General features: G+C 40.6%; 1 protein-coding gene across 6 annotated transcripts in view; it reads left to right on the plus strand.

Moving 5' to 3' along the window:
• Nucleotides 1-21005, plus strand: part of cdk19 (cyclin-dependent kinase 19) — a 147376-nt gene that overhangs the window by 115255 nt on the left and 11116 nt on the right. For 3 of the 6 annotated variants that reach the window (XM_048596801.1, XM_048596805.1, XM_048596803.1), the window contains 3 exons: nucleotides 1563-1613; nucleotides 3297-3375; nucleotides 11636-11884. In XM_048596801.1, the coding sequence (XP_048452758.1) occupies nucleotides 1563-1613; nucleotides 3297-3375; nucleotides 11636-11884 (379 nt within the window). Of the gene's footprint in view, nucleotides 1-1562; nucleotides 1614-3296; nucleotides 3376-11635; nucleotides 11885-21005 lie in introns of those variants that run through there. The other 3 variants (XM_048596802.1, XM_048596806.1, XM_048596807.1) reach the window with 2 other exon arrangements.

A 21005-nucleotide genomic window follows, 5' to 3' on the forward strand; every position in this document is an offset into this window, starting at 1 on the left:
GTGCAGTCTTGGTAGGCCAAAGGTCTTGTTCCTGTGCTGTACTGTTCTTTATTCTTTGTTCATAGTGACATTGCTGAGGCTGACAGTGAATTATTTGCTCTGTCTGTGGAATTTCTAGTGGATCAGCATTTTCAAATCAAAATCCTGGGAAACTAACTTTAACACAACACATACTCATGCTTCCAAAAGGATGCAATATTTGATCCTTCAGTAAATGTTGCCTGCTCCTGTGAACGTTAGGATTGCATGCTGTAGGTCACAAGTACTCACTTTTCACAACTTCAGGAGAATATCAAATAGCAACATATCAGTAAATGTGCCAAATTGTTTATAATAGCTTTGTGTCAAGATTGTGTAAAATTAATGTTTAACCCCTGTGGTTTAGTGATTCCAATTGATGTGAAGTACATTTTCTCCTAATTTTTCATTTTATTGCACAGAAAGGAATCTTTGTTAAGAAAATGAAAAGTAGTTAAAATTAATGCAAAAGTTAAAAGTGAATAATTGTATTACACAAATGTGATATCCCAATGCCTATTTGAGGCTATCCAATGAGTAATCTTACTGAAAATTGAGCTATGAGTTCTGGTTTCCTGGGCTTTGCTCGTCTGAGTCATTGGTAGCAATTTTAATTCTCCACTGGAGTCCTGGGTTTAGGTTGGGAATTTCTTCAATTTTTTTTATTTTTGGAATGTTAACATATTTGGATATTGAGTAAGAAAAGAATTGCCTCTAACCCTATCGCTTACTTGCCCTTCTCATTAAGTAGCCTGCTAATACTGGTTGTAACAGGAATGATAATCTTTTAGGTGAGGTACTGGAAGGAAACCAGCACCTTTGAAAATATACATCAGCAGAAGGCCACCATCTTCAGAAAAGGAATGGCAGAGAAAGCTGGTTATGGGTAATGTAGGGAATAAAAATGACAATTCTGATTTGTTAATGTAGAAGTTTCAGACTAATCCTCAAAGGTGATCAAACAAATTCTAGGACTCTGCAATGAGATGAGACACCCCCAAATATTTCTTGTACATATGGTGGCCACTGTTAGGAGATTGTTTAGGTACCCTTTGAATTTAAATAGGTAATTCATAGTCTCTTCTCGTGTTGGAAGATTTTTCCATCACTCTGTGAAAAGAAATGCTGTCTGGTACCTAGTCTGGTTGAATGATTATGTAACCTATCTCAGGGACTTTTATGATCTGTCAGACTGAAATAATGTATTTGTTTTCATTATTTTAAATGATAATAAATCTACTCGAATTTGTTGTCTTTCTAGAGTAAAAAGCCAATCATGATAACTGACAGTGTATAAACTGGATATAAACCTAGAGGCCCTTCACTTAACATTTGCTACATTTCTTATTCTAATATTCTAGAAGAATAATCAAGGTCTTATTTAAAGCCAGCGAAATGTTTATGTTTTGAACTTGTTTATCCTTGCAAAACAATCTTCCACTATATTTTGCCATAGCCTTGTGGCATTAGAAAGACATCAGCTACATAGCAGACAATAACCTCATTCTATTTACTTCATACTCTCTTATCTCACTTTCACACAGGCTGGAATATTATGTCATCCCAACGCCTCCCACTCAAGTGCTGATGGAATGGTAGGGGCACTTACCCACCTCGGTATATTACTAGTGGCAGAGTAGATAAGGAGTGACTGTCTACCTTTGTGTAAATTGAGGCTTTTGAGTCACCAACTAGTGGCCACTTAAGGGCCTCCCTTGCCACTATTTGCTTGGGCCTTCCTGAACTCCTGCAGTGAGGCTTCTCCATTTACTTTGAAGTGTGACCTTGAGCATCACTACTTGCAGGGGTTGACTACAATCCCACTGGTAGCCACTGCTCAGTAGTGCTCCTGGGACTGGAGAGCTGATGGTTATCTGATCAGCTGGCAGCTCGCTGAGGTGGGACATTTTCCCTCATGGGAGCTGAAGTCCCAAGCTCAGGCAACTAACTGCCTGGCAACCATAAAATCTGATCATGGCTTTCTGGAATGGCAGAAGCATGCCTTTTCCTAGTTTTCAGCTGTTGAGCTAGACCACCACCTCTGCAAGTAATTGAATCCATAATTTCTGGTCGCAAAAAAGACCCTAAACTTACCCGTTGCCTGCCACTTTAATGCACCAACCTGTCCCCTGACCAACATGTCTGTCTCTGGCTTGCTGCACTGTTCTAGCGAAGCTCAACGCAAGCTAGAAGAACAACACCTCATTTTCTGCTTGGGGACCCTGCAGCCCTCTGGACTCCATATCGAGTTCAATAATTTTAGGGCCTAAACTCTCCCATGTCCCAGCCCCCCACCCCACACACCAGGCCTTGTTACCACATAGCCTGCCATTACACACTACCTGATATTCGTCACTAATAGTCTCCATTAACAACTATTCACCCTCCCAGCCTGATCATTATCAACTCTTTGTCTGCCCAACTGCTGTTCTCTCTCTTTAGACTCTATCCTATCGTTTACCCCCTACCCCATCCCCCTCCCATTTTTTTCTGCATATAAACTGATGTTTTCCCTGCTACCATCAGTTCTGAGGAAGGGTCACCAGATCCAAAGTTAACTCTGTTTTTTCCTTCACAGATGCTGCCAGACCTGCTGAGCTTTTCCAGCAACTTTGTTTTTGTTCCAGATTTACAGCATCTGCAGTTCTTTCAGTTTTTATTTAATCCATGATTTCTGATGTGCCTATATTACTTCTCCAACCCAGGCTTCCTTCTCTTTCTCTTTGTAGAAAATACTTGACCTCTACATGAGATCCACTTGGCCCCAAACATTCTGTATTAATGGCACAGCTAGAGATTTAGATAACTGAAAATGAAAAGATGATTTCATGTTATCAATAATGAAATGCTGTTAGTTTTCATTACAATAATTTCTGCAATGGCTCATCAAATCATTCTAATCAAATATTCATCCCATCGAAGTTTAAAGCTTTATTCTGATTATAGAGTAGTTGAAAATAGACTAAGACTAAATTTTTAATACTGATAGTGATAAAGTTCAGAATAACTTGCGTTTATGTTACATTATTGTGCCTTTTTTCACTTTCATTTATTGTAACATCATTATTATTGTTATATTGATGTCTGATGGTGCATAGCAATACCTGTATCTGTGTAGTGCAATGGGAAGTTTTATTGACATGATTACAAATATTTGAATATGGTGTATAATATGTTTATTTCTATATTTACGTTTTAAATGTAAAGCCATTAACAGTGATTTATGTTTTTTGCTGTGCTGTCCCCTGCAAATTTACAATTTTTTAAAAAAATTTTAGTGTCTTTGCAGGTTGCCAGATCCCATATCCTAAGCGGGAATTTCTTAATGAAGATGAAGCAGAAGAGAAAGGTGAAAAGGTAAGAGAGAAAGCAAGACATAGAATTTGTCGATTCATCTACATTTGAAGTCAGCCAACGCGTTTATCCTTTTCATGCATGTTCGAAAAAAACATCATTTTGTTTCTATTCATCTAGATTTTGGAAAACCTTTGATAAGGTTTCACACTACACATACATTTATAAGGTCCGAGCACAGATAGTTAGGGGATAAATAGTAGAATGGATAGTAAGCTTACTGTAAGACACAAAACAGCAAGTGGGGTAATGGGTAGCAATTCAGAGTGACAGAAATGGGCCAATGGAGCCTTGAGACCATAACATTTAGAAGCAGAGGTAGATCATTCAGCCCATCAAGTGTGTTGCACAAATCAATGAATCATGGCTGATCTGATAATTCTCAAGGCTACTTTCGTTCCTTTTCACCATTGTCCTTGATTCCCTTACTGATTAAAAATCTGCCTCTCAGCCTTGAGAAACATAATGACCTAGCGTCAACAGTTCTCTGTGGTAAAGAATTCCGCAGATTGACTAGCCTTTAGAGAAAAAAATTCCACCGATCTCTGACTTAAATGGACAACCCTTTATTCTGAAATTACGACCTCTAATCCTAGATTGTCTTAAAGAGGAAACAACCTCTCCGTATCTCCCTGTTAGGCCCCCTAATAATCTTATATGTTTCAAAGAGGTTTCCTTTCATAGCGCTCCACAAGGACCAGTAGTAGGACAACTGATTTTCACAATTGATGTTGACAAAACAAACCTCAGATTCAAAAGCACAATTTCTAAATTTTCAGACAACAGTTTGAGAGGTACAGTCAACACTGTGGAGCAGTGCAATAAGTAACAACAGAATAAACTTGCAGTAAAGGTGTATAATTGGCAAAAGAAGAACTGTGAAGTATTATATTTTGATAAGGAAGTCACATTTAACTTGGAAAAGCTAGAATCTAAAGAAGAGCATTGGAATCTGGAAGTACAAATACACAATAAAATCTGCAATGTGGAAGATAGAGAACGTGGGGAAATAAATAGTGACGTCTTGAAAAAATGTCCATATTACAGAGGAGAAGGTGCTGGACGTCTTAAAATGCATAAGGGTGGATAAATCCCCAGGACCTGATTAGGTTTACCCTAGAACTCTGTGGCAAGCTAGAGAAGTGTTTGCTGGTTCCCTTGCTGAGATATTTGTATCATCAGTAGCCACAGGTGAGGTGCCAGAAGGCTGGAGGTTGGCTTATGTGGTGCCACTATTTAAGAAAAGTTGTAAAGAAAATCCAGGGATCTATAGACAGGTAAGCCTGACATTGGTGGTGGGCAAGTTGTTGGTGGGAATCATGCGGGACAAGATTTACATGTGTTTGGAAAGGCAAGGACTGATCAGGGATAGTCAACATTGCTTTGTGCGTGGGAAATCATGTCTTACTAACTTGGTTTGAGTTTTTTGAAGAACTAACAAAGGGGATTAATGAAGGCAGAGTGGTGGATGTGATCTTTATGGACTTCAGTAAGACATTTGACAAGTTTCCTCATGGTAGCCTGGTTAATAAGGTTAGATCACAAGGAATACAAGGAGAGCCAGCCATTTGGATCCAGAACTGGCTCGTAGGTAGAAGACAATGTGGTGGTGGAGGGTTGCTTTTCAGACTGGAGGCCTGTGACCAGCTGTCTGCCACAAGAATCGGTGCCAGGTCAGATGCGTTTTGTCATTTGTGTAAATGATTTGGATGTGAACATAGGAGGAATGGTTAGTAAGTTTGCAGATGACCCCAGAATTGGAGATGTAGTGGAGAGCAAAGAAGGTTACCTCGGAGTTCAACGGGACCTTGATCAGATGGGCCAATGGTCTGAAGAGTGGCAGATGGAGTTTAATTTAGATAAATGTGAGGTGCTGCATTTTGGAAAGGAAAATCAGGGCAGTACTTATAAACTATATGGTAAGGTCCTGGGGAGTGTTGCTGAACAAAGAGACCTTGGAGTGCAAGTTCATAGTTCATAGAAAGTGGAATCGCAGGTATATAGGATAGTGAGGAAGGTGTTTGGTATTTTTTTTTATAGAATCCTTACAGTGTGGAAACAGGCCCTTTGGCCCAACAAGTCCACACCGACCCTGAGAGCATCCCCACCCAGAACCATTCCCCTATAACCCACCTAATCTACATATCCCTGAACACTAGGGGCAATTTAGCACGGCCCACCTAGCATGCACATCTTTGAACTGTGGGAGGAAACCGGAGCACCTGGAGGAAACCCATGCAGACTCGGGGGTAAAGGTGCCAACTCCACACAGATAGTCGCCCATGGGTGGAATTGAACCTGGGTCCCTGGCACTGTGAGGCAGCAATGCTAACCACTGATTCACTGTGCCACCCCATCTCTTTATTGGTCAGTGCATTGAGTGTAGGAGTTGGGAGGTCACGTTGCGGCTGGACAGGACATTGGATAGGCCACTATTGGAATGCTGTGTGCAATTCTGGTCTCCCTGCTACAGGAAGGATGTTGTGAAACTTGAAAGAGTTCAGAAAAGATTTACAAGGATGTTGCCAGGGTTAGAGGGTTTGACCTATAGGGAGAGGCTGAATAGGCTGGGGCTATTTTCCCTGGAGAGTCATCAGCTGAGGGGTGACCTTATAGAGGTTTATAAAATCATGAGGGGCATGGATAGTGTGAGAATAGCCAAGGTCTTTTCCCCGGAGTGGGGGAGTCCAAAAGTAGAGGGCATAGGTTTAAGTGAGAGGGGAAAGATTTAAAAGGGAACTAAGGGGCAACATTTTCATGTCCAGGGTGGTGCGTGTGTGGAATGAGCTGCCAGAGAAAGTGGTGGAGTCTGGTACAATTACAGCATTTAAAAGGCATCTGGATGGATATGTGATTAGGAAGCGTTTAGATGGATATGGACCAAATGCTGGCAAATGGAACTGGATGAATTTAGGATATCTGATCGGGATGGACGTGTTGGAGTGAAGGGTCTGTTTCTGTGCTGTACAGCTCTGTGACTCTGAGGCTTAATAAGGCCATTAAGAAAAAACAAGCACTTGTGAATATTTCTCAAGAGATCAAAATAAGAAGTGGAGACATTATGCAAAACTTCTATATTGACCCTTGGTTAGGCCTCACTTGGAGTACAGTTCTGGCCATCAGTTTTGGAAGGCTGTATGAAAATTGGCAAACTTGCAAAGCATAAATAAGAGAATGATGTAAGATTGTTAGATTGTACCTATCAGAAAAAAGTTGATCAGTTTGGGTCTGTTTTGAAAAGGGATGATTGAGAAGTGACCTAATAGAATACAATAGAGGGTTTTAAAATTATGGTTGGTTTTTGATAGATTAAATGTGAAATAGTTGAGTTGAATCTTAGAATCTGAGGAAGGGTCCCAACCCGAAACGTCAGCTTTCCCGCTCCTCTGATGCTGCCTGGCCTGCTGTGTTCCTCCAGCTCCACACTTTGTTATCTTTGACTCTAGCATTGGCAGTTCTTGTTATCTCTGAATGATTTATAACCCCACTGCGAAGCATCTTCCAAGGATACTCACCTTGAAGAAGTTGTCCTCCTCCCTCCAGAAAGACCTCAGTGGATCTCTCTTCCACTGTAACCCTCTGGTAATCTCTTTGACCCTGAAACTCCCCATTTTTGAAGAAGGGTCCCGATCTGAACTGTCAACTTTCCTGCTCCTCTGATGCTGCCTGGCCTGCTGTATTCGTCCAGCTCCACACTTTGCTATTCCTGATTCCAACATCTGCAGTTCTTGCCGTCTCTGGGTTGAATCTTATGTTTCTTTGGCCAACTCTGTGTTGTGATAGGATTTTTTGGAGGACTTTTCACCGTGTGACCTAGTACGTTTGTCTCATTAAATGCCCACCATGCCCTTATAGTATCTCATGTCTGATCTCCAGCTCATATTACCATGCACCTTTCCTGGAGCAATTCCCTGCTCAGCAATATCCCCAAAATTCACTGGCATCTCTTATGCCCGCACCATCCTTGAAAATGTAGGACTTTTAATTCCAAAAGTGAACAATTGGATCTATATAAGCCTTGATTACAAGACGATTTGACTAAAGGAACAGCAAAGTGTCCCTTCAATTCTATAGAAGTTTGGTTAGAGCATGGTTGGAGTACTGTGTGCAGTTTTGATTCCAAATCTTAAGAAGAATGTTATTGCCATAGAGGGAGTGTAACAAAGGCTCACCAGACTTGTTCATGGATTGGAGCGACTGACCTATAAGGAAAGGCTGGAAACCTTTTCCTGTACTCTAGAGTTTTGAAGAATGAGATGTGGCACTAAAAGTCTGCAGAGAAATATAGATAGCTTAAACAAGTAGGCAAAAACTTGGGAGATGGAATATAATGTGGGAAAATGTGAGGCTGCATCCTGTGACAGGAAGAAAAGAAGAGCTAACATTATTTAAATGAAGCAAGACTGCAGAATGCTGTAGTTCAGAGGGTTTTGGGAATCCTTGTGCATAAATCATGGAAAGCTAACATACAAATTCAGCAGGTAATCGGGAAGTAAATGGAATTAATCTTTATTTCAAAGGGAATGGAGTACAAAAATAGGAAGGTCTTTCTAAAACTATATAAGGCACTAGCCAGACCACAACTGGAAAGCTGCAAACCATTTTGGTCCCCTTATTTAAGGAAACGTATGCTGGCATTGGAAGCAGCCCAGATAATGTCGGTCCTGGGTATCGAGTGCCCTTCTTAGGTTTAGGTTGAGTGAGTTGGGCCTGTACTCATTGGAGTTTAGAAGAGGGAGAGGCAATCTTGTTAAAACATAAAAGATTCTTAGATGAAACAGAGTGGATGGCCTGAATGGCCCATTTCTCCTACATCTTACAGCCTAATAGACAATAAGTTGGGAAGAGACATAATTAGTCTGTAAAGGGATATAGATGGCTTAACTGAATGGCCAAAACATTGGCAGATAGAGTCATAGAGATGTACAGCACAGACACAGACCCTTCAGTCCAACTCGTTTATGTCGACCAGACATCCTAAATTAATCTAGTCTCATTTGCCAGCATTTGGCCCATATCCCTCATAAACCTTTCCTGGTCATACACCCATCCAGATGTCCTTTACATGTTGTAATTGTAGTAGCCTCCACTATTTTCTCTGGCAGCTCATTCTATACACACACACCACCCTCTGTGTGAAAACGTTGCGTCTTAAGTCCCTTTTAAATCTTTCCCCCTCACCTTAAACCAATGCCCTCTTGTTTTGGACTCGGCTACACCAGAGAAAAGACCATGTCTATTCACCCTATTCATGCCCCTCCTGATTTTATAAACCGCTATAAGGTCACCCCTCAGCCACCGACTCTCCAGGGAAAATAACCCCAGCCTATTCAGCTTCTCCATATAGCTCAAACCCTTCAACCCTAGCCACATCCTAGGAAATCTTTTCTGAACCCTTTTAAGTTTCCCAACATCCTTGTAGCAGGGAGACCAGAACTGCACGCAGTATTCCAAACGTGGCTGAACCAATGTTCTGTCGAGCCGCAATGTGACCTCCCAACTCCTATACTCAATGCACTGACCAATAAAGGCAAGCATAACAAATACCTTCACAATCCTGTCTACGTGGGACTCTACTTTCAAGGAACTATGAACTTGCACTCCAAGGTGTCTTTGTTTAGCAACACTCCCCAAGACCTTACCATTAAATCTATAAGTCCTGCCCTGATTTGCCTTGCCAAAATGCAGCACCTCGCATTTATCTAAATTGAACTCCGTCTGCCACTCCTCGGCCCATTGGCCCATCTGATCAAGGTCCCGTTGTACTCTGAGGTAACCTTCTTTGCTGTCCACTACACCTCCAATTCTGGTGTCATTTGCAAACTTGCTAATTATACCTTCTATGTTTACACTCCAGTCATTTATATAAATGACGAAAGCAGTGGACCCAGCACCGATCCCTATGGCAAACCGCTGGTCACAGGCCTTCAGCCTGAAAAGCAGCCCTTCACCACCATCCTCTGTCTGTCTCCTACCTTCAAGCTAGTTCTGTATCCAATGGTTAGTTCTCCCTGTATTCCGTGTGATCTAACCTTACCTATCAGCCTTGAGGAACCTTGTCAAACGCCTTACTGAAGTCCGTAGCAATCATATCCACCACTCTGCCTTCATCAATCCCCTTTGTTACTTCTTCAAAAAACTCAGTCAAGTTAGTAAGGTATGATTTCCCACGCGCAAATCCATGTTGACTATCCCTGATCTGTCCTTGTCTTTCCAAATACATGTAAATCCTGTCCCTCAGGATTCCCTCCGACAACTTGCCCACCACCAATGTCAGGCTCACCGGCCTATCGCTCCCTGGCTTTTCCTTACCACCTTTCCTAAATAGTGGCATCATGTTAGCCAACCTCCAGTCTTCCAGCACCTCACCTGTGGCTATTCCCTAGCTACCCAGAGTTCTAGGGTACACTTGATCAGGTCCTGGGGATTTATTCACCTTCATGCGTTTTAAGATATCCAGACCTTCTCCTCTGTAATATGGACATTTTTCAAGATGTCGCTATTTATTTCCCCATGTTCTTTTATCTTCCATATCCTTCTCCACAATAAACTCTAATGCAAAATACTCTTTTAGTATCTCCTCCATTTCTTGCGGTTTCATGAATAGGTGGTTTGCTGATCTCCCTATTCTCTCCCTTGTTACCCTTTTGCCATTAATGTATTTGTAGAATCCCTTTGGATTCTCCTTTACCCTATTTGCAAAACCTATCTTATATCCCCTTTTTGCCCTCCTGATTTTGAAATATTGGAAAAGACAAACTTATTGAAGAATAGAAAAGCAGTATATTATTTAAATTGAGAGAAATTGCAGAACTCTGAGGTACAGAGAGATTTGTGTGACCTGGTATCTGAATCATGAAAAGTTAGTGTTCACATGCAGCGAGTGATTGGGAAGAAAAGTGGAATGTTGTTGTTTATTGCAAGGGGAATGGAGCATAAAAGTGTTTTACTGCTGCAGTATGGGGTATTGGTGCGATGTACAGTTTTAGTTTCCTTATTTAAGAGAAGAAATAACTGCAGAGAGCTTTCTTTCAATTGATCCTGAGATAATGTTGGTTCGCCAATTTGGAAAGGTTAGACAGATTGGTGTTGCGTCCTTTGGAGTTTAGAAGAATGAGAGGAGATCTTACTGAAACCTGTAAGATCCTGAGGGTTTTTGACAGGGTAGATGCTGAAAAGAGGTTCCACCTCAAGGGAGAGGCTAGAACCTGGTTCACAGTTTTACAAATAAGCATTATCCCATTTAAGACAAAGATGATGAGAATGTTTTTTGTTTGGGGGATTGAGAGTCTGTGGAATGATGTTCTTTAGACAGCAGAGGATGCAGGGTCATCAAACGTTTTAAAGGTGCAAGTAAATTTTTTTCTCATTCACGGGATGAGGGCGTCGCTGGCCAGGCAGCATTTATTGCTCATCCCTAATTTCCCAGAGGGCAGTTAGGAGTCAACCATATTGCTGTGGGTCTGGAGTCACATGTAGGCCAGACCAGGTAAGGATGGCAGTTTCCTTCCCTAAAGGACATTAGTGAACCAGGTGGGTTTTTCCAGCAATCGACAATGGATTCATGGTTATCATTAGATTCTTAATTCCAGATACTTATGGAATTCAAATTCTACCATCTGCAGTGGCGGGATTCTAACCTGGATCTCTGGATTAACAGTCTAGGGATAATGCCACTAGGCTACTGCCTCCCCAGAATTAAGAAATGGATTCTTGACTTGAAGTAAAACGATATTGCACATAAGCAGAAAGGTAGAATTGCACCCACAATCACATTAGCCAAGATCTTGTTAGTTGGCACAGCAGGTTCAAGGGGCTGAATAGCCTGCTCCCTGCTCCTAATTCATATGTTCTTATGTAGCCAGTGTAACTATTTCACATAGAATTATGCAAAAAATTACGAGAAAATATACAACCTAATTTTAGTACGAAGTTGGTAGAACAGCTAAAAACGAAAGGTAGTGGAACAGAAAATATTTTCTATAAGAGTTAGCTATATTCCCATTAGGATATGTAATACAGAATTCCAGAAATGCGAAGAGTTGCAAAATGTGAATGGATAACTGTATTAATCAATCATTTTCTGCCAAAATATTGATGCATTGCTACACAGGAAGTGGGTGAGCTTATATATACTTTTACCAAGCAACATTTGCTTTGATTTTAAAGTTCTAGGTCTGTTGTTTTTGAAATACATATTAGAGTTATGAGGTTGTTGGAGTTCTAGGTGGAATAATTACATTTTACGTTATCTTGATAACAGAATCAACAGCAAACTCAGCAACACCAGCAGCAGACAACACAGAATCAACAGCAACAAGCCCCCCAACAACAAAACAGCACACAGACAAATGGGACAGCTGCTGGAGGAGGAGGTGGCGGAGGAGCACCAGGAGCAGGCCTACAGCATAACCAGGACAGCAGTCTCAATCAGGCACCTCCAAACAAGAAACCTCGAATAGGCACATCAGCTACAACCTCTGGTGGATCTGCCATGCCAACTGATTACCAGGTAATTGTGACTTTGGTGACTGTTTTTCATTAATGCAGCTGGCGTCCCTATTCTCACAGCCTCTAAACAGCTAATTTTTTTGAATAACTTAGGGTATAGTCATTATTTATAGGCAAGAAAATCTCCAGCAGTAAACATACCAGTGGATTATAAGTACACCAGCACTAATTCTTTTGAACAGTATTCATCAGTGACATTGTGATGTAAGGTGTGTTACATATGTTATAATTTATTTTAGAAATTGGATTTTGAACAAGTGGCCTGTGGGTTTTGATCTGTGAGTATGAGGGTGAATATGAGGTTAATAATTAACTTGTCAGTCTTTCTGGAGCCATGATTTTATTAAACAATCGAATCACTAGTGTTATGGCATAGAAGGAGGCCATTCAGCTCATCATACCTGCACTGGCTCATTAAATGAGTATCATTACCTAGTGCCAATTTCCTGCTAATTTCCCCATACTCTTGCACACTATTTTTATCCAAGTAATCTTCCATTGCCCTCTTAAATGCCTCAACTCAACCTGCCTCCACCACACTTAGAGGCAATGTATTCCATACCCTAACAACTCAATGTGTCAAATAGTTTTTCTTCACTTCACCCCTGTTGTTTTTGCAGATTACTTTAAATCTATGCCTCTTGTTCTTGTTTCCTTTCTGAGCAGGAATAGTTCCTCTCCATCTATTCTATCCAGCCCACTCCTGATGTTGCAAATTTCTATTACATATCCTCTTTGGTTCCTTCCCTCTAAAGGGAACAGTCTCAACTTCCTCAATCTATCCTCATAGCTGAAGTTCCTCATTCCTGGAACCATTCTTGTAAACTTCTTCCACACTCTGTTCAGTGCATTCACATCCTTCCTATAATGTAACGCCCAGATCTGTACACAATCCTCTGGAATGAGAGAGAGAGTCAGCTGCTGGAATGGTCATGGAAATTTGTTTGCATTGTGATTTTTATGATCAAATAGAGTAAACATTGAAAGCATTAGCTTGCTTTTGATTTAGAAGTTGTTTTTTTTTGCTTCGAGGAAGAACCCATAGAAACCATTTTGGTTCCAGTTGACGGAAGTCTTCGTTGAAGTTCGATATAAAAACAGTTTCTCCTGGAGGAAGGAGTTAACTCAGAACAGTTAGAAAGTAGTGTAGGGGTTAGTACCTCAGTGCCATATTTTAAGGGTTGTAGGCGGAAAGTTTCAGCCCAGAAGTATTTGGTTCGAACTCTGAAGGGGTTATTTGAAGCTGAGAGAGTCTAAGCTGAAATATCTGAATAATCAAGGATGAGGCTATCAAACTTTCAAAATCAGGAATTGAAAGAAATAGTTAAGTCAAACCTATGGATTTTTTAGAAAAGACTGCTGTCTGATATTTGAGCATTGTGAAATGATGGTGTTGGGATACAAGGGATTGTATTTTTACCATGTATTTCAGAATCTTTCTAATTGTGTTATATGTAAGTAGCTTGGTTTATTATATTTACTTCATTTGCTTTGTTTAATAAACTTCTGTTTTATTGTTAAAACCCAAAACTGCAGCATTGTGCACTTGTGTTACAGTGAGAGACCACCCTGTTAAATAAAGCAAAATAAGATGTATCAAGCCAGATTTCAGTCTGCGATTTGACTTGTCCAGTAATGGCATCAAGTGGGATTGTTACAATACCAAGCAAATGTTAAAGAGCATGAGAATGAAATCAGAGTATACAAAGAACAGGGGATGATGTGAAAAATGAAATTATAAAACCAAACAGATGGTATGGAAGAATATTGATGATTAAAACTGTAGAAAGTCCAAAGATATTTTATTCGCATATTAAGAGCAGCAGGTTGGTCTATCGGAGATGTCTATGGTAATTTCAGCATGGATGCTGAAGATATGGACAGCGTTCTAAATGAGTGTTTTGTCCCTGTCTTCACGAAGAAGAGAGATGATTATTACGCTTCAGTGTGGTACCCAGATGAAAATCACGCCCTTTTATTCCCGGAGTCAAAAGTTAAAGATTTTAGAAATATGCAGAATTCTCCAATCTACAATTCTTTCAGACCCAGGTTGATAGAAAGCATAGACCAGGTTTCTGTCCTTTACGAGAATAACTATTAATTAGAAATAAATAGATTCTAATTATAGATGAACAATTGTAAACTGTTAAGATAGAACTCTACTCGTTTAAACTGTTGCACTTCTGTGGGGCAGCATACTGGAAATCATGGTGAATCATCACAAAAGTTAAAGATTTTTAAAAGTATGCAAAGATTCCCCATTCTAGCTATCTTTCAGACCAAAGTTGAGAGAAAACATGGACCATATTTTGGAACTTAATGAAAATTATTATTTATTACAAGTAATTAAACCCTAGCTGCAAGTGAACTATAATGAACATTTGCATATAACTCTACTAATTAAAACCCTAATCCCCTTTTAAACTCTTTCTTATGTACACACAGAGACAGGAAAAAATGGCTGTTGCGAATGGAAGGAAAGACTGAGAAGGCATCTCAGTGATTACTGTTCACAGGATTGTGTGATGTTCTTATGATTCTTATGTTGATCACAATGCTGCTTCTTGGTCATCTGTCTCCAGATGCTTCCACTCATTTGCAAGAGGCAAAAGGAGGCTGATTCACTTCTAAAACATCTCTGAACTATTAATTAAAAGTCTCTGTTTACGGCAATTGCTGAATGAAAGATAAACTAGTTTTATTCAGTCTTTAAGTGATTTTAACCACAGAGAACAGAAAGAGCTCCTGAGCTGGTGATACCTTCACTGAATCTTGTTCCCAATCCCAAAATCTTCAGCTACCTGAGAACCAATCAGATAGTTGTTAGCATGCAGAAGGCCTTTGTCATCAGTAACTGGTTACTGATCCACAGACCAATCAGCTCCATCTGTGCATAACCTCTCGGCTCCAGTGCATGTGCAACCACACTTTAAGCACTGTTCGATCAAGGAGCTATGTAAACCGTGCTTACTGTGAGTATACAGTTACTTGCTTTCAAAACATACAGCAATTGTTAGGCTTAGAGCAGTTTTTTTTGATTCACTTCACAGTTGAACAGGTAGGAAAAATATAAGGACATAATCTTTACAAAACTCTAACCCACTTTTAAACTGCCACTTGGCTCACACATACCAACAGACACAGGCAAGAAAAATAATTGATGTTATGGGCAGTGGGAAAGACTGGAAAAGCAACTTAGTGGCTGCTGTCCATCAGGTTTGCTGTGAATATTCTTTTACTGATCAGAATGCTGCTTCTCAGTCTTCCTTCTCCAGGTACTTTCACCTATTTCCAGAAGGCATGTGGTAATTGGCTCATTTATAAAGGTCTTTGACTTATCAGTTAAGTCACAGCATACAGCAACTGGAAAAAGGAAATGAAGCTACATGAGATACTTTTTACTGTAGACACAAGAGGCAGTGCCTGCATTTGCAGAGATCCAATTACTGCGGCCAAAATATGCACACCCCTATGTTGTTGAGCTCGCTGGGAGCCAATCACATAGTTGTTGGTAGATAGAAAGTCTTTGTCATTGATAATTGGTCACTAGTCCACAGATTGATCAGCTACTTGTTGCCAGCCACAGTTCCATTCACACACACCCTTCAGCTCCAGCTCATCTGCAAACTAGGCTTCCACTACTGCTTGAACAAGCAGCTGTGTAAACAGTACTTAGTGAGTGTCAGGTTAGTTGCTTTTATCAAGTGCAGCAATCCTTGCTCTTAAAACATTAGATGAGAACAGGTTGTTTTCCCTTGTGGAAGAATCTAGAACCAAAGGGCATAATCTCAGAATAAGGGGTCTCATATAAACCATAGAAGAGGAGGAATTTCTTTTGTTGGAATGTGTCAATCTATAGAAATCTTTTGTTGCAGAGAACTGTAGAGGCTGGGTCGTTAATTATATTCAAGGCTGAGACACAAATTTTTACTCTGTACGGAAATCAAAATTTACGGGGGAAAGGCAGGAAAGTGATTTGAGGATGATCACATCAGCCATGATCTCAGTGAATGGTGATGCAGACATAATGGGCTGAATAGAAACATAAAATCAGAGCAGGAGTAGGCCATTCAGCCCTTTGAGCCTGCTCCACCATTCAGTCTGATCATGGCTAATCATTGAACTCAATACCTTGTTCCTACTTTCTCCCCGTATCGTTTGATCCCTGTTAGCCTTAATATCTGTATCTAATTCCTTCTTGAGAACATTCAATGTTTTGGTCTCAACAGTTTTCTGTGACAGAGAATACCACAGGTTCACCATACTCTGAGTGAAGAAATTTCTTGTCAACCCTAAATGACCCCACCCACCCATATCCTTCAACTGTGACCCCTGATTCTGGACTCACCAGTCATTGGGAACATCATCCAGAAAGCATGACTTTGTTTAAGAATGTATGTTGTGAGAAGGGACCCAATCCGAAATGTCAACTTTCCTGTTTCTCTGGTGCTGCCTGGCCTGCTATGTTCCTCCAGCTCCACACTATGTTATCTCTACATTTATAACTGCACTGTCTTTAATTGATCTGGTTTAGCTGTTAGTGCACTCAAGATTAAGCAAGTTCTACTAGAATGTGAAATCACATCTAATAGTAGACGTTTTGTTTATGCTTTGCAAATACAGTCTAGTTGATTATGATGTATATTCATCCCATTGTGAACAGTCAAAGAAAGATGTTTGATAAATTAAGATGATAGTTGGGAAGTCCAGCCTACATGTGTCATATAGCACCGGTCTGAAATTCATACATGACATTGCTCAGTTGTATGGTTGACCAAATGTGTTCTTCAGCAAGGCTGGCAGCATCCTTTTCATGGAAATGCCACATGTGTCATCACATATAGTAGCAATGTGAGTAAGTTAGGAAATTCTTCTCCATAAAAAGGTTGGTATTCACTTTTGTTCATCTTGTATCCGAGGTTTATGGATTTTTGAGCATCAAAGATACAATGGGTTAGAGACCAAAGTAAGATTGAAATAATCAATGCTGTCATTAATTGGTGAAACAATTTAAAGAACTAATGGCCTACTTCTTTGTTCTAGTATGTCCTCATAAATTAAGGGAGGAGATAAAGGTTTAAATTACTTTCGTGATAAAATGGCAAGGCAATCATTCACAATGTGCCACTGGTGACAGCCTGGAAGCATACCCTGCTATCCAGGCTGTGTAGTGTACTATTCAGTAACTGTCCGAAAAGAGAGGTACAGAAAAGAAGTCCACAGCACAGCTACCGACAACATATACTCAACATAAAATTGAGACTGGTGGTGTTAATTGTCTGGGTGTTACAGATGCCATTTGATGGTCAAACTGACAAACCTTCCCATATACACACACACTTTTGGAATCACGTTGCATACCATGTTGGTAAGTATGTGGGTAGAGAGCAACAATGATCGCGACCTGTGTCCCATGGATCAAGGATGTCTACCAAACTTGCCAGTGGCCCACCCCAAACAGTTGGAGCTGCCAAATATGTACTAACGCTGTGGATTGGGGTGAGGGGGAAAGGGTGGCTGCTGATCTCAGTCTATACTGGCAGCCAGTGAACTGCATGGGGAGTGGAGTGCAGGTGAGGGCACGCAGTTGCTGATAATCTTGTCAGTGGTCCAGCAGCTCTTGCAGGCAGACTATCAGCTGATGCTAGTAATAAGGTTTGTAGTCTAGTTTCCCAGTATTGGGACCCTTGTTTTTCCCACTTCATGACCTAGACTTTGCTGTACAGGGTGTATTTTCAACATTTGCAGATGGTCCGACTTTGATGCTAATCTGTAAGGAGAATAGTGTAGAATTTCAAAAGGAATGGGTGGACAAATAGCAAATGAAGTTCAATGTGGAGAAATGTGAAGTGGTTCATTTTGATGTGAAGAACAGAGACAGACAATATAAAAGAAGGGCCAACTTCTAAAGGAGTGCAGGAGGAGAGGTATCTGCATTTATATGTGCATAATTTATTGAAGGTGCTATAACAGTTTGAGACAGTGGTTAATAAACCATATAGAATCCTCGGCTTTATTAATTAATAGCGTTGATCAAGGAGGTTATGCTGAATTCATATAGATACTAAGTCCGCTCCACCTGGAGAATTGCACTCACGTCTACATACCGCACTTTAGGAAAAATGTAATTGCATTGGAGACAGTGTTGAAAAGAATCACGAGTGGTTCCAGTGATAAAGAATTTCAGCTAAGAAGATAGTTTGGAAAAATTAGGACTGTTTTCCTTGGCGAAAAGTTGACTAAAAGATTTGATAGAGGTATTCATAATCAATAGGGATCTGGACACAGCAGATAGGAAGGAATTTCCCACTCATGAAAGCATTGAGAATGAGACAGCACAGATTTAAATTCATTAGAAGACACAAAAGCAACAAGGGTAAAATCATTTCATGCAATGAGTATTTAAGGTCTGGAATGGACTGCCTGAGAATATGTTGGAGGCAGGTTCAACTGAAGGATTCAAAACAGTAATCATACTGTTGTCTACAAAGAAAGAATATATAGGAATTGGACATTATATAATGTATATAATGTGGTAAATGTATAATGTAGTAAAGTGTGAAATTATCCACTTAGCTAGGAAGATGGTAAAGCAGAATTTTTTTTAGAGGTAGAAAACTAGTAATTTTGTTAACTAAAGTGATTTAGAGTCCTTGTACTCGGTCATACAAATTTGACCTACAAGTGTAACACCCCAGTTAAAGGCCATAAGACCATAAGATGTAGGAGCAGAAATAATCCATTCGGCCCATTGAGCCTGCTGTACCATTCAGTGAGATCACGGCTGATCTGATTATCCTCAACTCCACTTTCCTGCCTTTCCCCATAACCCTTAATTCCTTTACTGATTAAAAGTCTTTAACTCAGCCTTGAATATACTTAACGATAAAACCTCAACACCTCTCTGCAGTAAAGAATTTCAACAATGGACTGCCTTCTGAGAGAAGCAATTTCTCCTCAGATCTTTAACTATGCAACTTCTTATTGTGGTGTCTAGCCCTAGACTCTTCCACAAGAGGAAATAACCTTTCCACATTTACCTTGTCAAGTCCCCTAAGAATCTTGTATATTTTGATTAGATCTCCTTCCATTCTTCTGAACTCCAATGAATACAGACCCAACCTTTGCAACTTCTGCTCTTGAGACAGACTCGCCATATGCGGGATCAGCCTAATGGTCCTTCTCTGGACTAGCTCCTGTGCCTCCAAATATATCTCTCCTCAGGGAAGTGGACCAAAAGTGTTCATAGTATGCTAGCTGTGGTGTGACTCATGCCTTGTAAGATTTTAGCAAGACCTTCATATATTAATACTTCATTCCCTTTGAATAAAGGCTATCTTTCCATTTGCCTTCCCTATTACCTACTGAACATGGATGCTGGCTTTTTTTGGTGATTTATGTACAAGTATTTCCAAATCCCCTCAATGTTGTATTTCTCTGCAGCCTTTCTCCATTGAAATAATATTCAGCTTCTCTATTCTTCCTCCAAAATAGTATAACCTCACATTTTCCCACATTATATTCCATCTCCCTTGTCTTTTGATCAATTCTTTAACCTGCCCATATCCCTCTGCAGACTGTGTCATCCTAAGCACTTGCCTTCTCACACACTTGCTTTCTCACATATTCTTGTGTCATTTATAAACGTGTCTGTAATAAATGTATGTTCCTCATTCAAGTCATTAATTTACAATATAAATAATTGTAGCCCCAGCACTGATGTCTGTCACACTGAGATGATGGTTATTGTATTTATTTCCTTTCCTCCTTTTGCCCCCTGATTATTTAGTATTTTTGGAATGCTATGAATGTCTTTTACTGTGAAGGCTGAGGTAGAGTATTTATTGAGCTCCTTTGCTGATTCCCGGTTCAACATTATTATTTCCCTAGCCTTGTTTTCTAAGGGATCTATGTTAACTTTGGCCTTTCTGTTTTTATATATTTTAACATGCTCTCACTGTTCATCTTGTAAGTATACCCTCAGAATTTATCCTCTCCCTCTCTTTATTTTGGCTGTCTTTTGATGCGGAGATGCCAGTGTTGGGCTGAGATGGATAAGGTCAGAAGTCACACAACACCAAGTTATAGTCCAACAGGTTTATTTGGAATCACAAGCTTTTGGAGTGCTGCTCCTTCATTAGGTGAAATGAAAGGAAGCACGCAGGCACAGAATTTATAGGCAGAGAGATCAAAAGATAGTACAAATGGTGTGAGTGAAGTGTCGACAGGCTGAATAACAAGTGAAGGGATGACCTATAATCCAATTAATTGAGGCTGTGAGACAATTACAAAAAATTAGAAATAAAATGGTGCTGGAGACAAACCAGATGGCTGGTAAGTAGGTATAAGAATCGCATGCCAAGGGTCTAACCAAAGTAACAATTAATCCAAAACTGTACAAGCTACTTAATGTAGAGAGATCATAACAAGTTATCAAAGTGGTGGTGTCAAAACAGAACAGTAAGGGAGATTTTACAAATACAGAACACTATGATGGAGTTACATCTAGCTCAACATGAACCCGAGATCATAGTTGAGGCTGTATACATGGGTCTGGAACTTGGCTATCAGTTCTGCCTGGCGATTCTGCACTGTTATGTGTCCCGAAGGCTGCCTTGGAGGACACTTACCTGAAGATCAGAGGCTGATTGCCCTTGACCGCTGAAGTGCTCCCCAACTGGGAGGGAACATTCCTGTCTGGCAGTTGTTGTGCGATGTCCATTCATCCATTGTCATATCATCTGCACCGTTTCGCCAATATACCATACCTCGGGGCATCCTTGCCTGCAGCGTAAGAGATAGACAACATTGGCCGAATCACATGAGTATCTGCCGTGTACGTGGTGGGTGGTATTCCCCCGTGTGATGGTAGTGTCCATGTCAGTGGGTGGTGTCCCTCCGTGTGATGGTAGTGCCCATGTCGGTGGGTGGTGGTCCCCTGTGTGTGATGGTAGTGGCCATGTCGGTGGGTGGTGTTTCTGTGTGTGATGGTAGTGGCCATGTCGGTGGGTGGTGTTTCCGTGTGTGATGGTAGTGTCCATGTCGGTGGGTGGTATTCCTGTGTGTGATGGTAGCGTCCATGTCGGTGGGTGGTGTTCCCCCGTGTGTGACGGTAGTGTCCA

Source organism: Rhincodon typus, chromosome 5 (genome assembly GCF_021869965.1).
Source record: "Rhincodon typus isolate 14 chromosome 5, sRhiTyp1.1, whole genome shotgun sequence".
Taxonomy (NCBI): Eukaryota; Metazoa; Chordata; class Chondrichthyes; order Orectolobiformes; family Rhincodontidae; genus Rhincodon; species Rhincodon typus.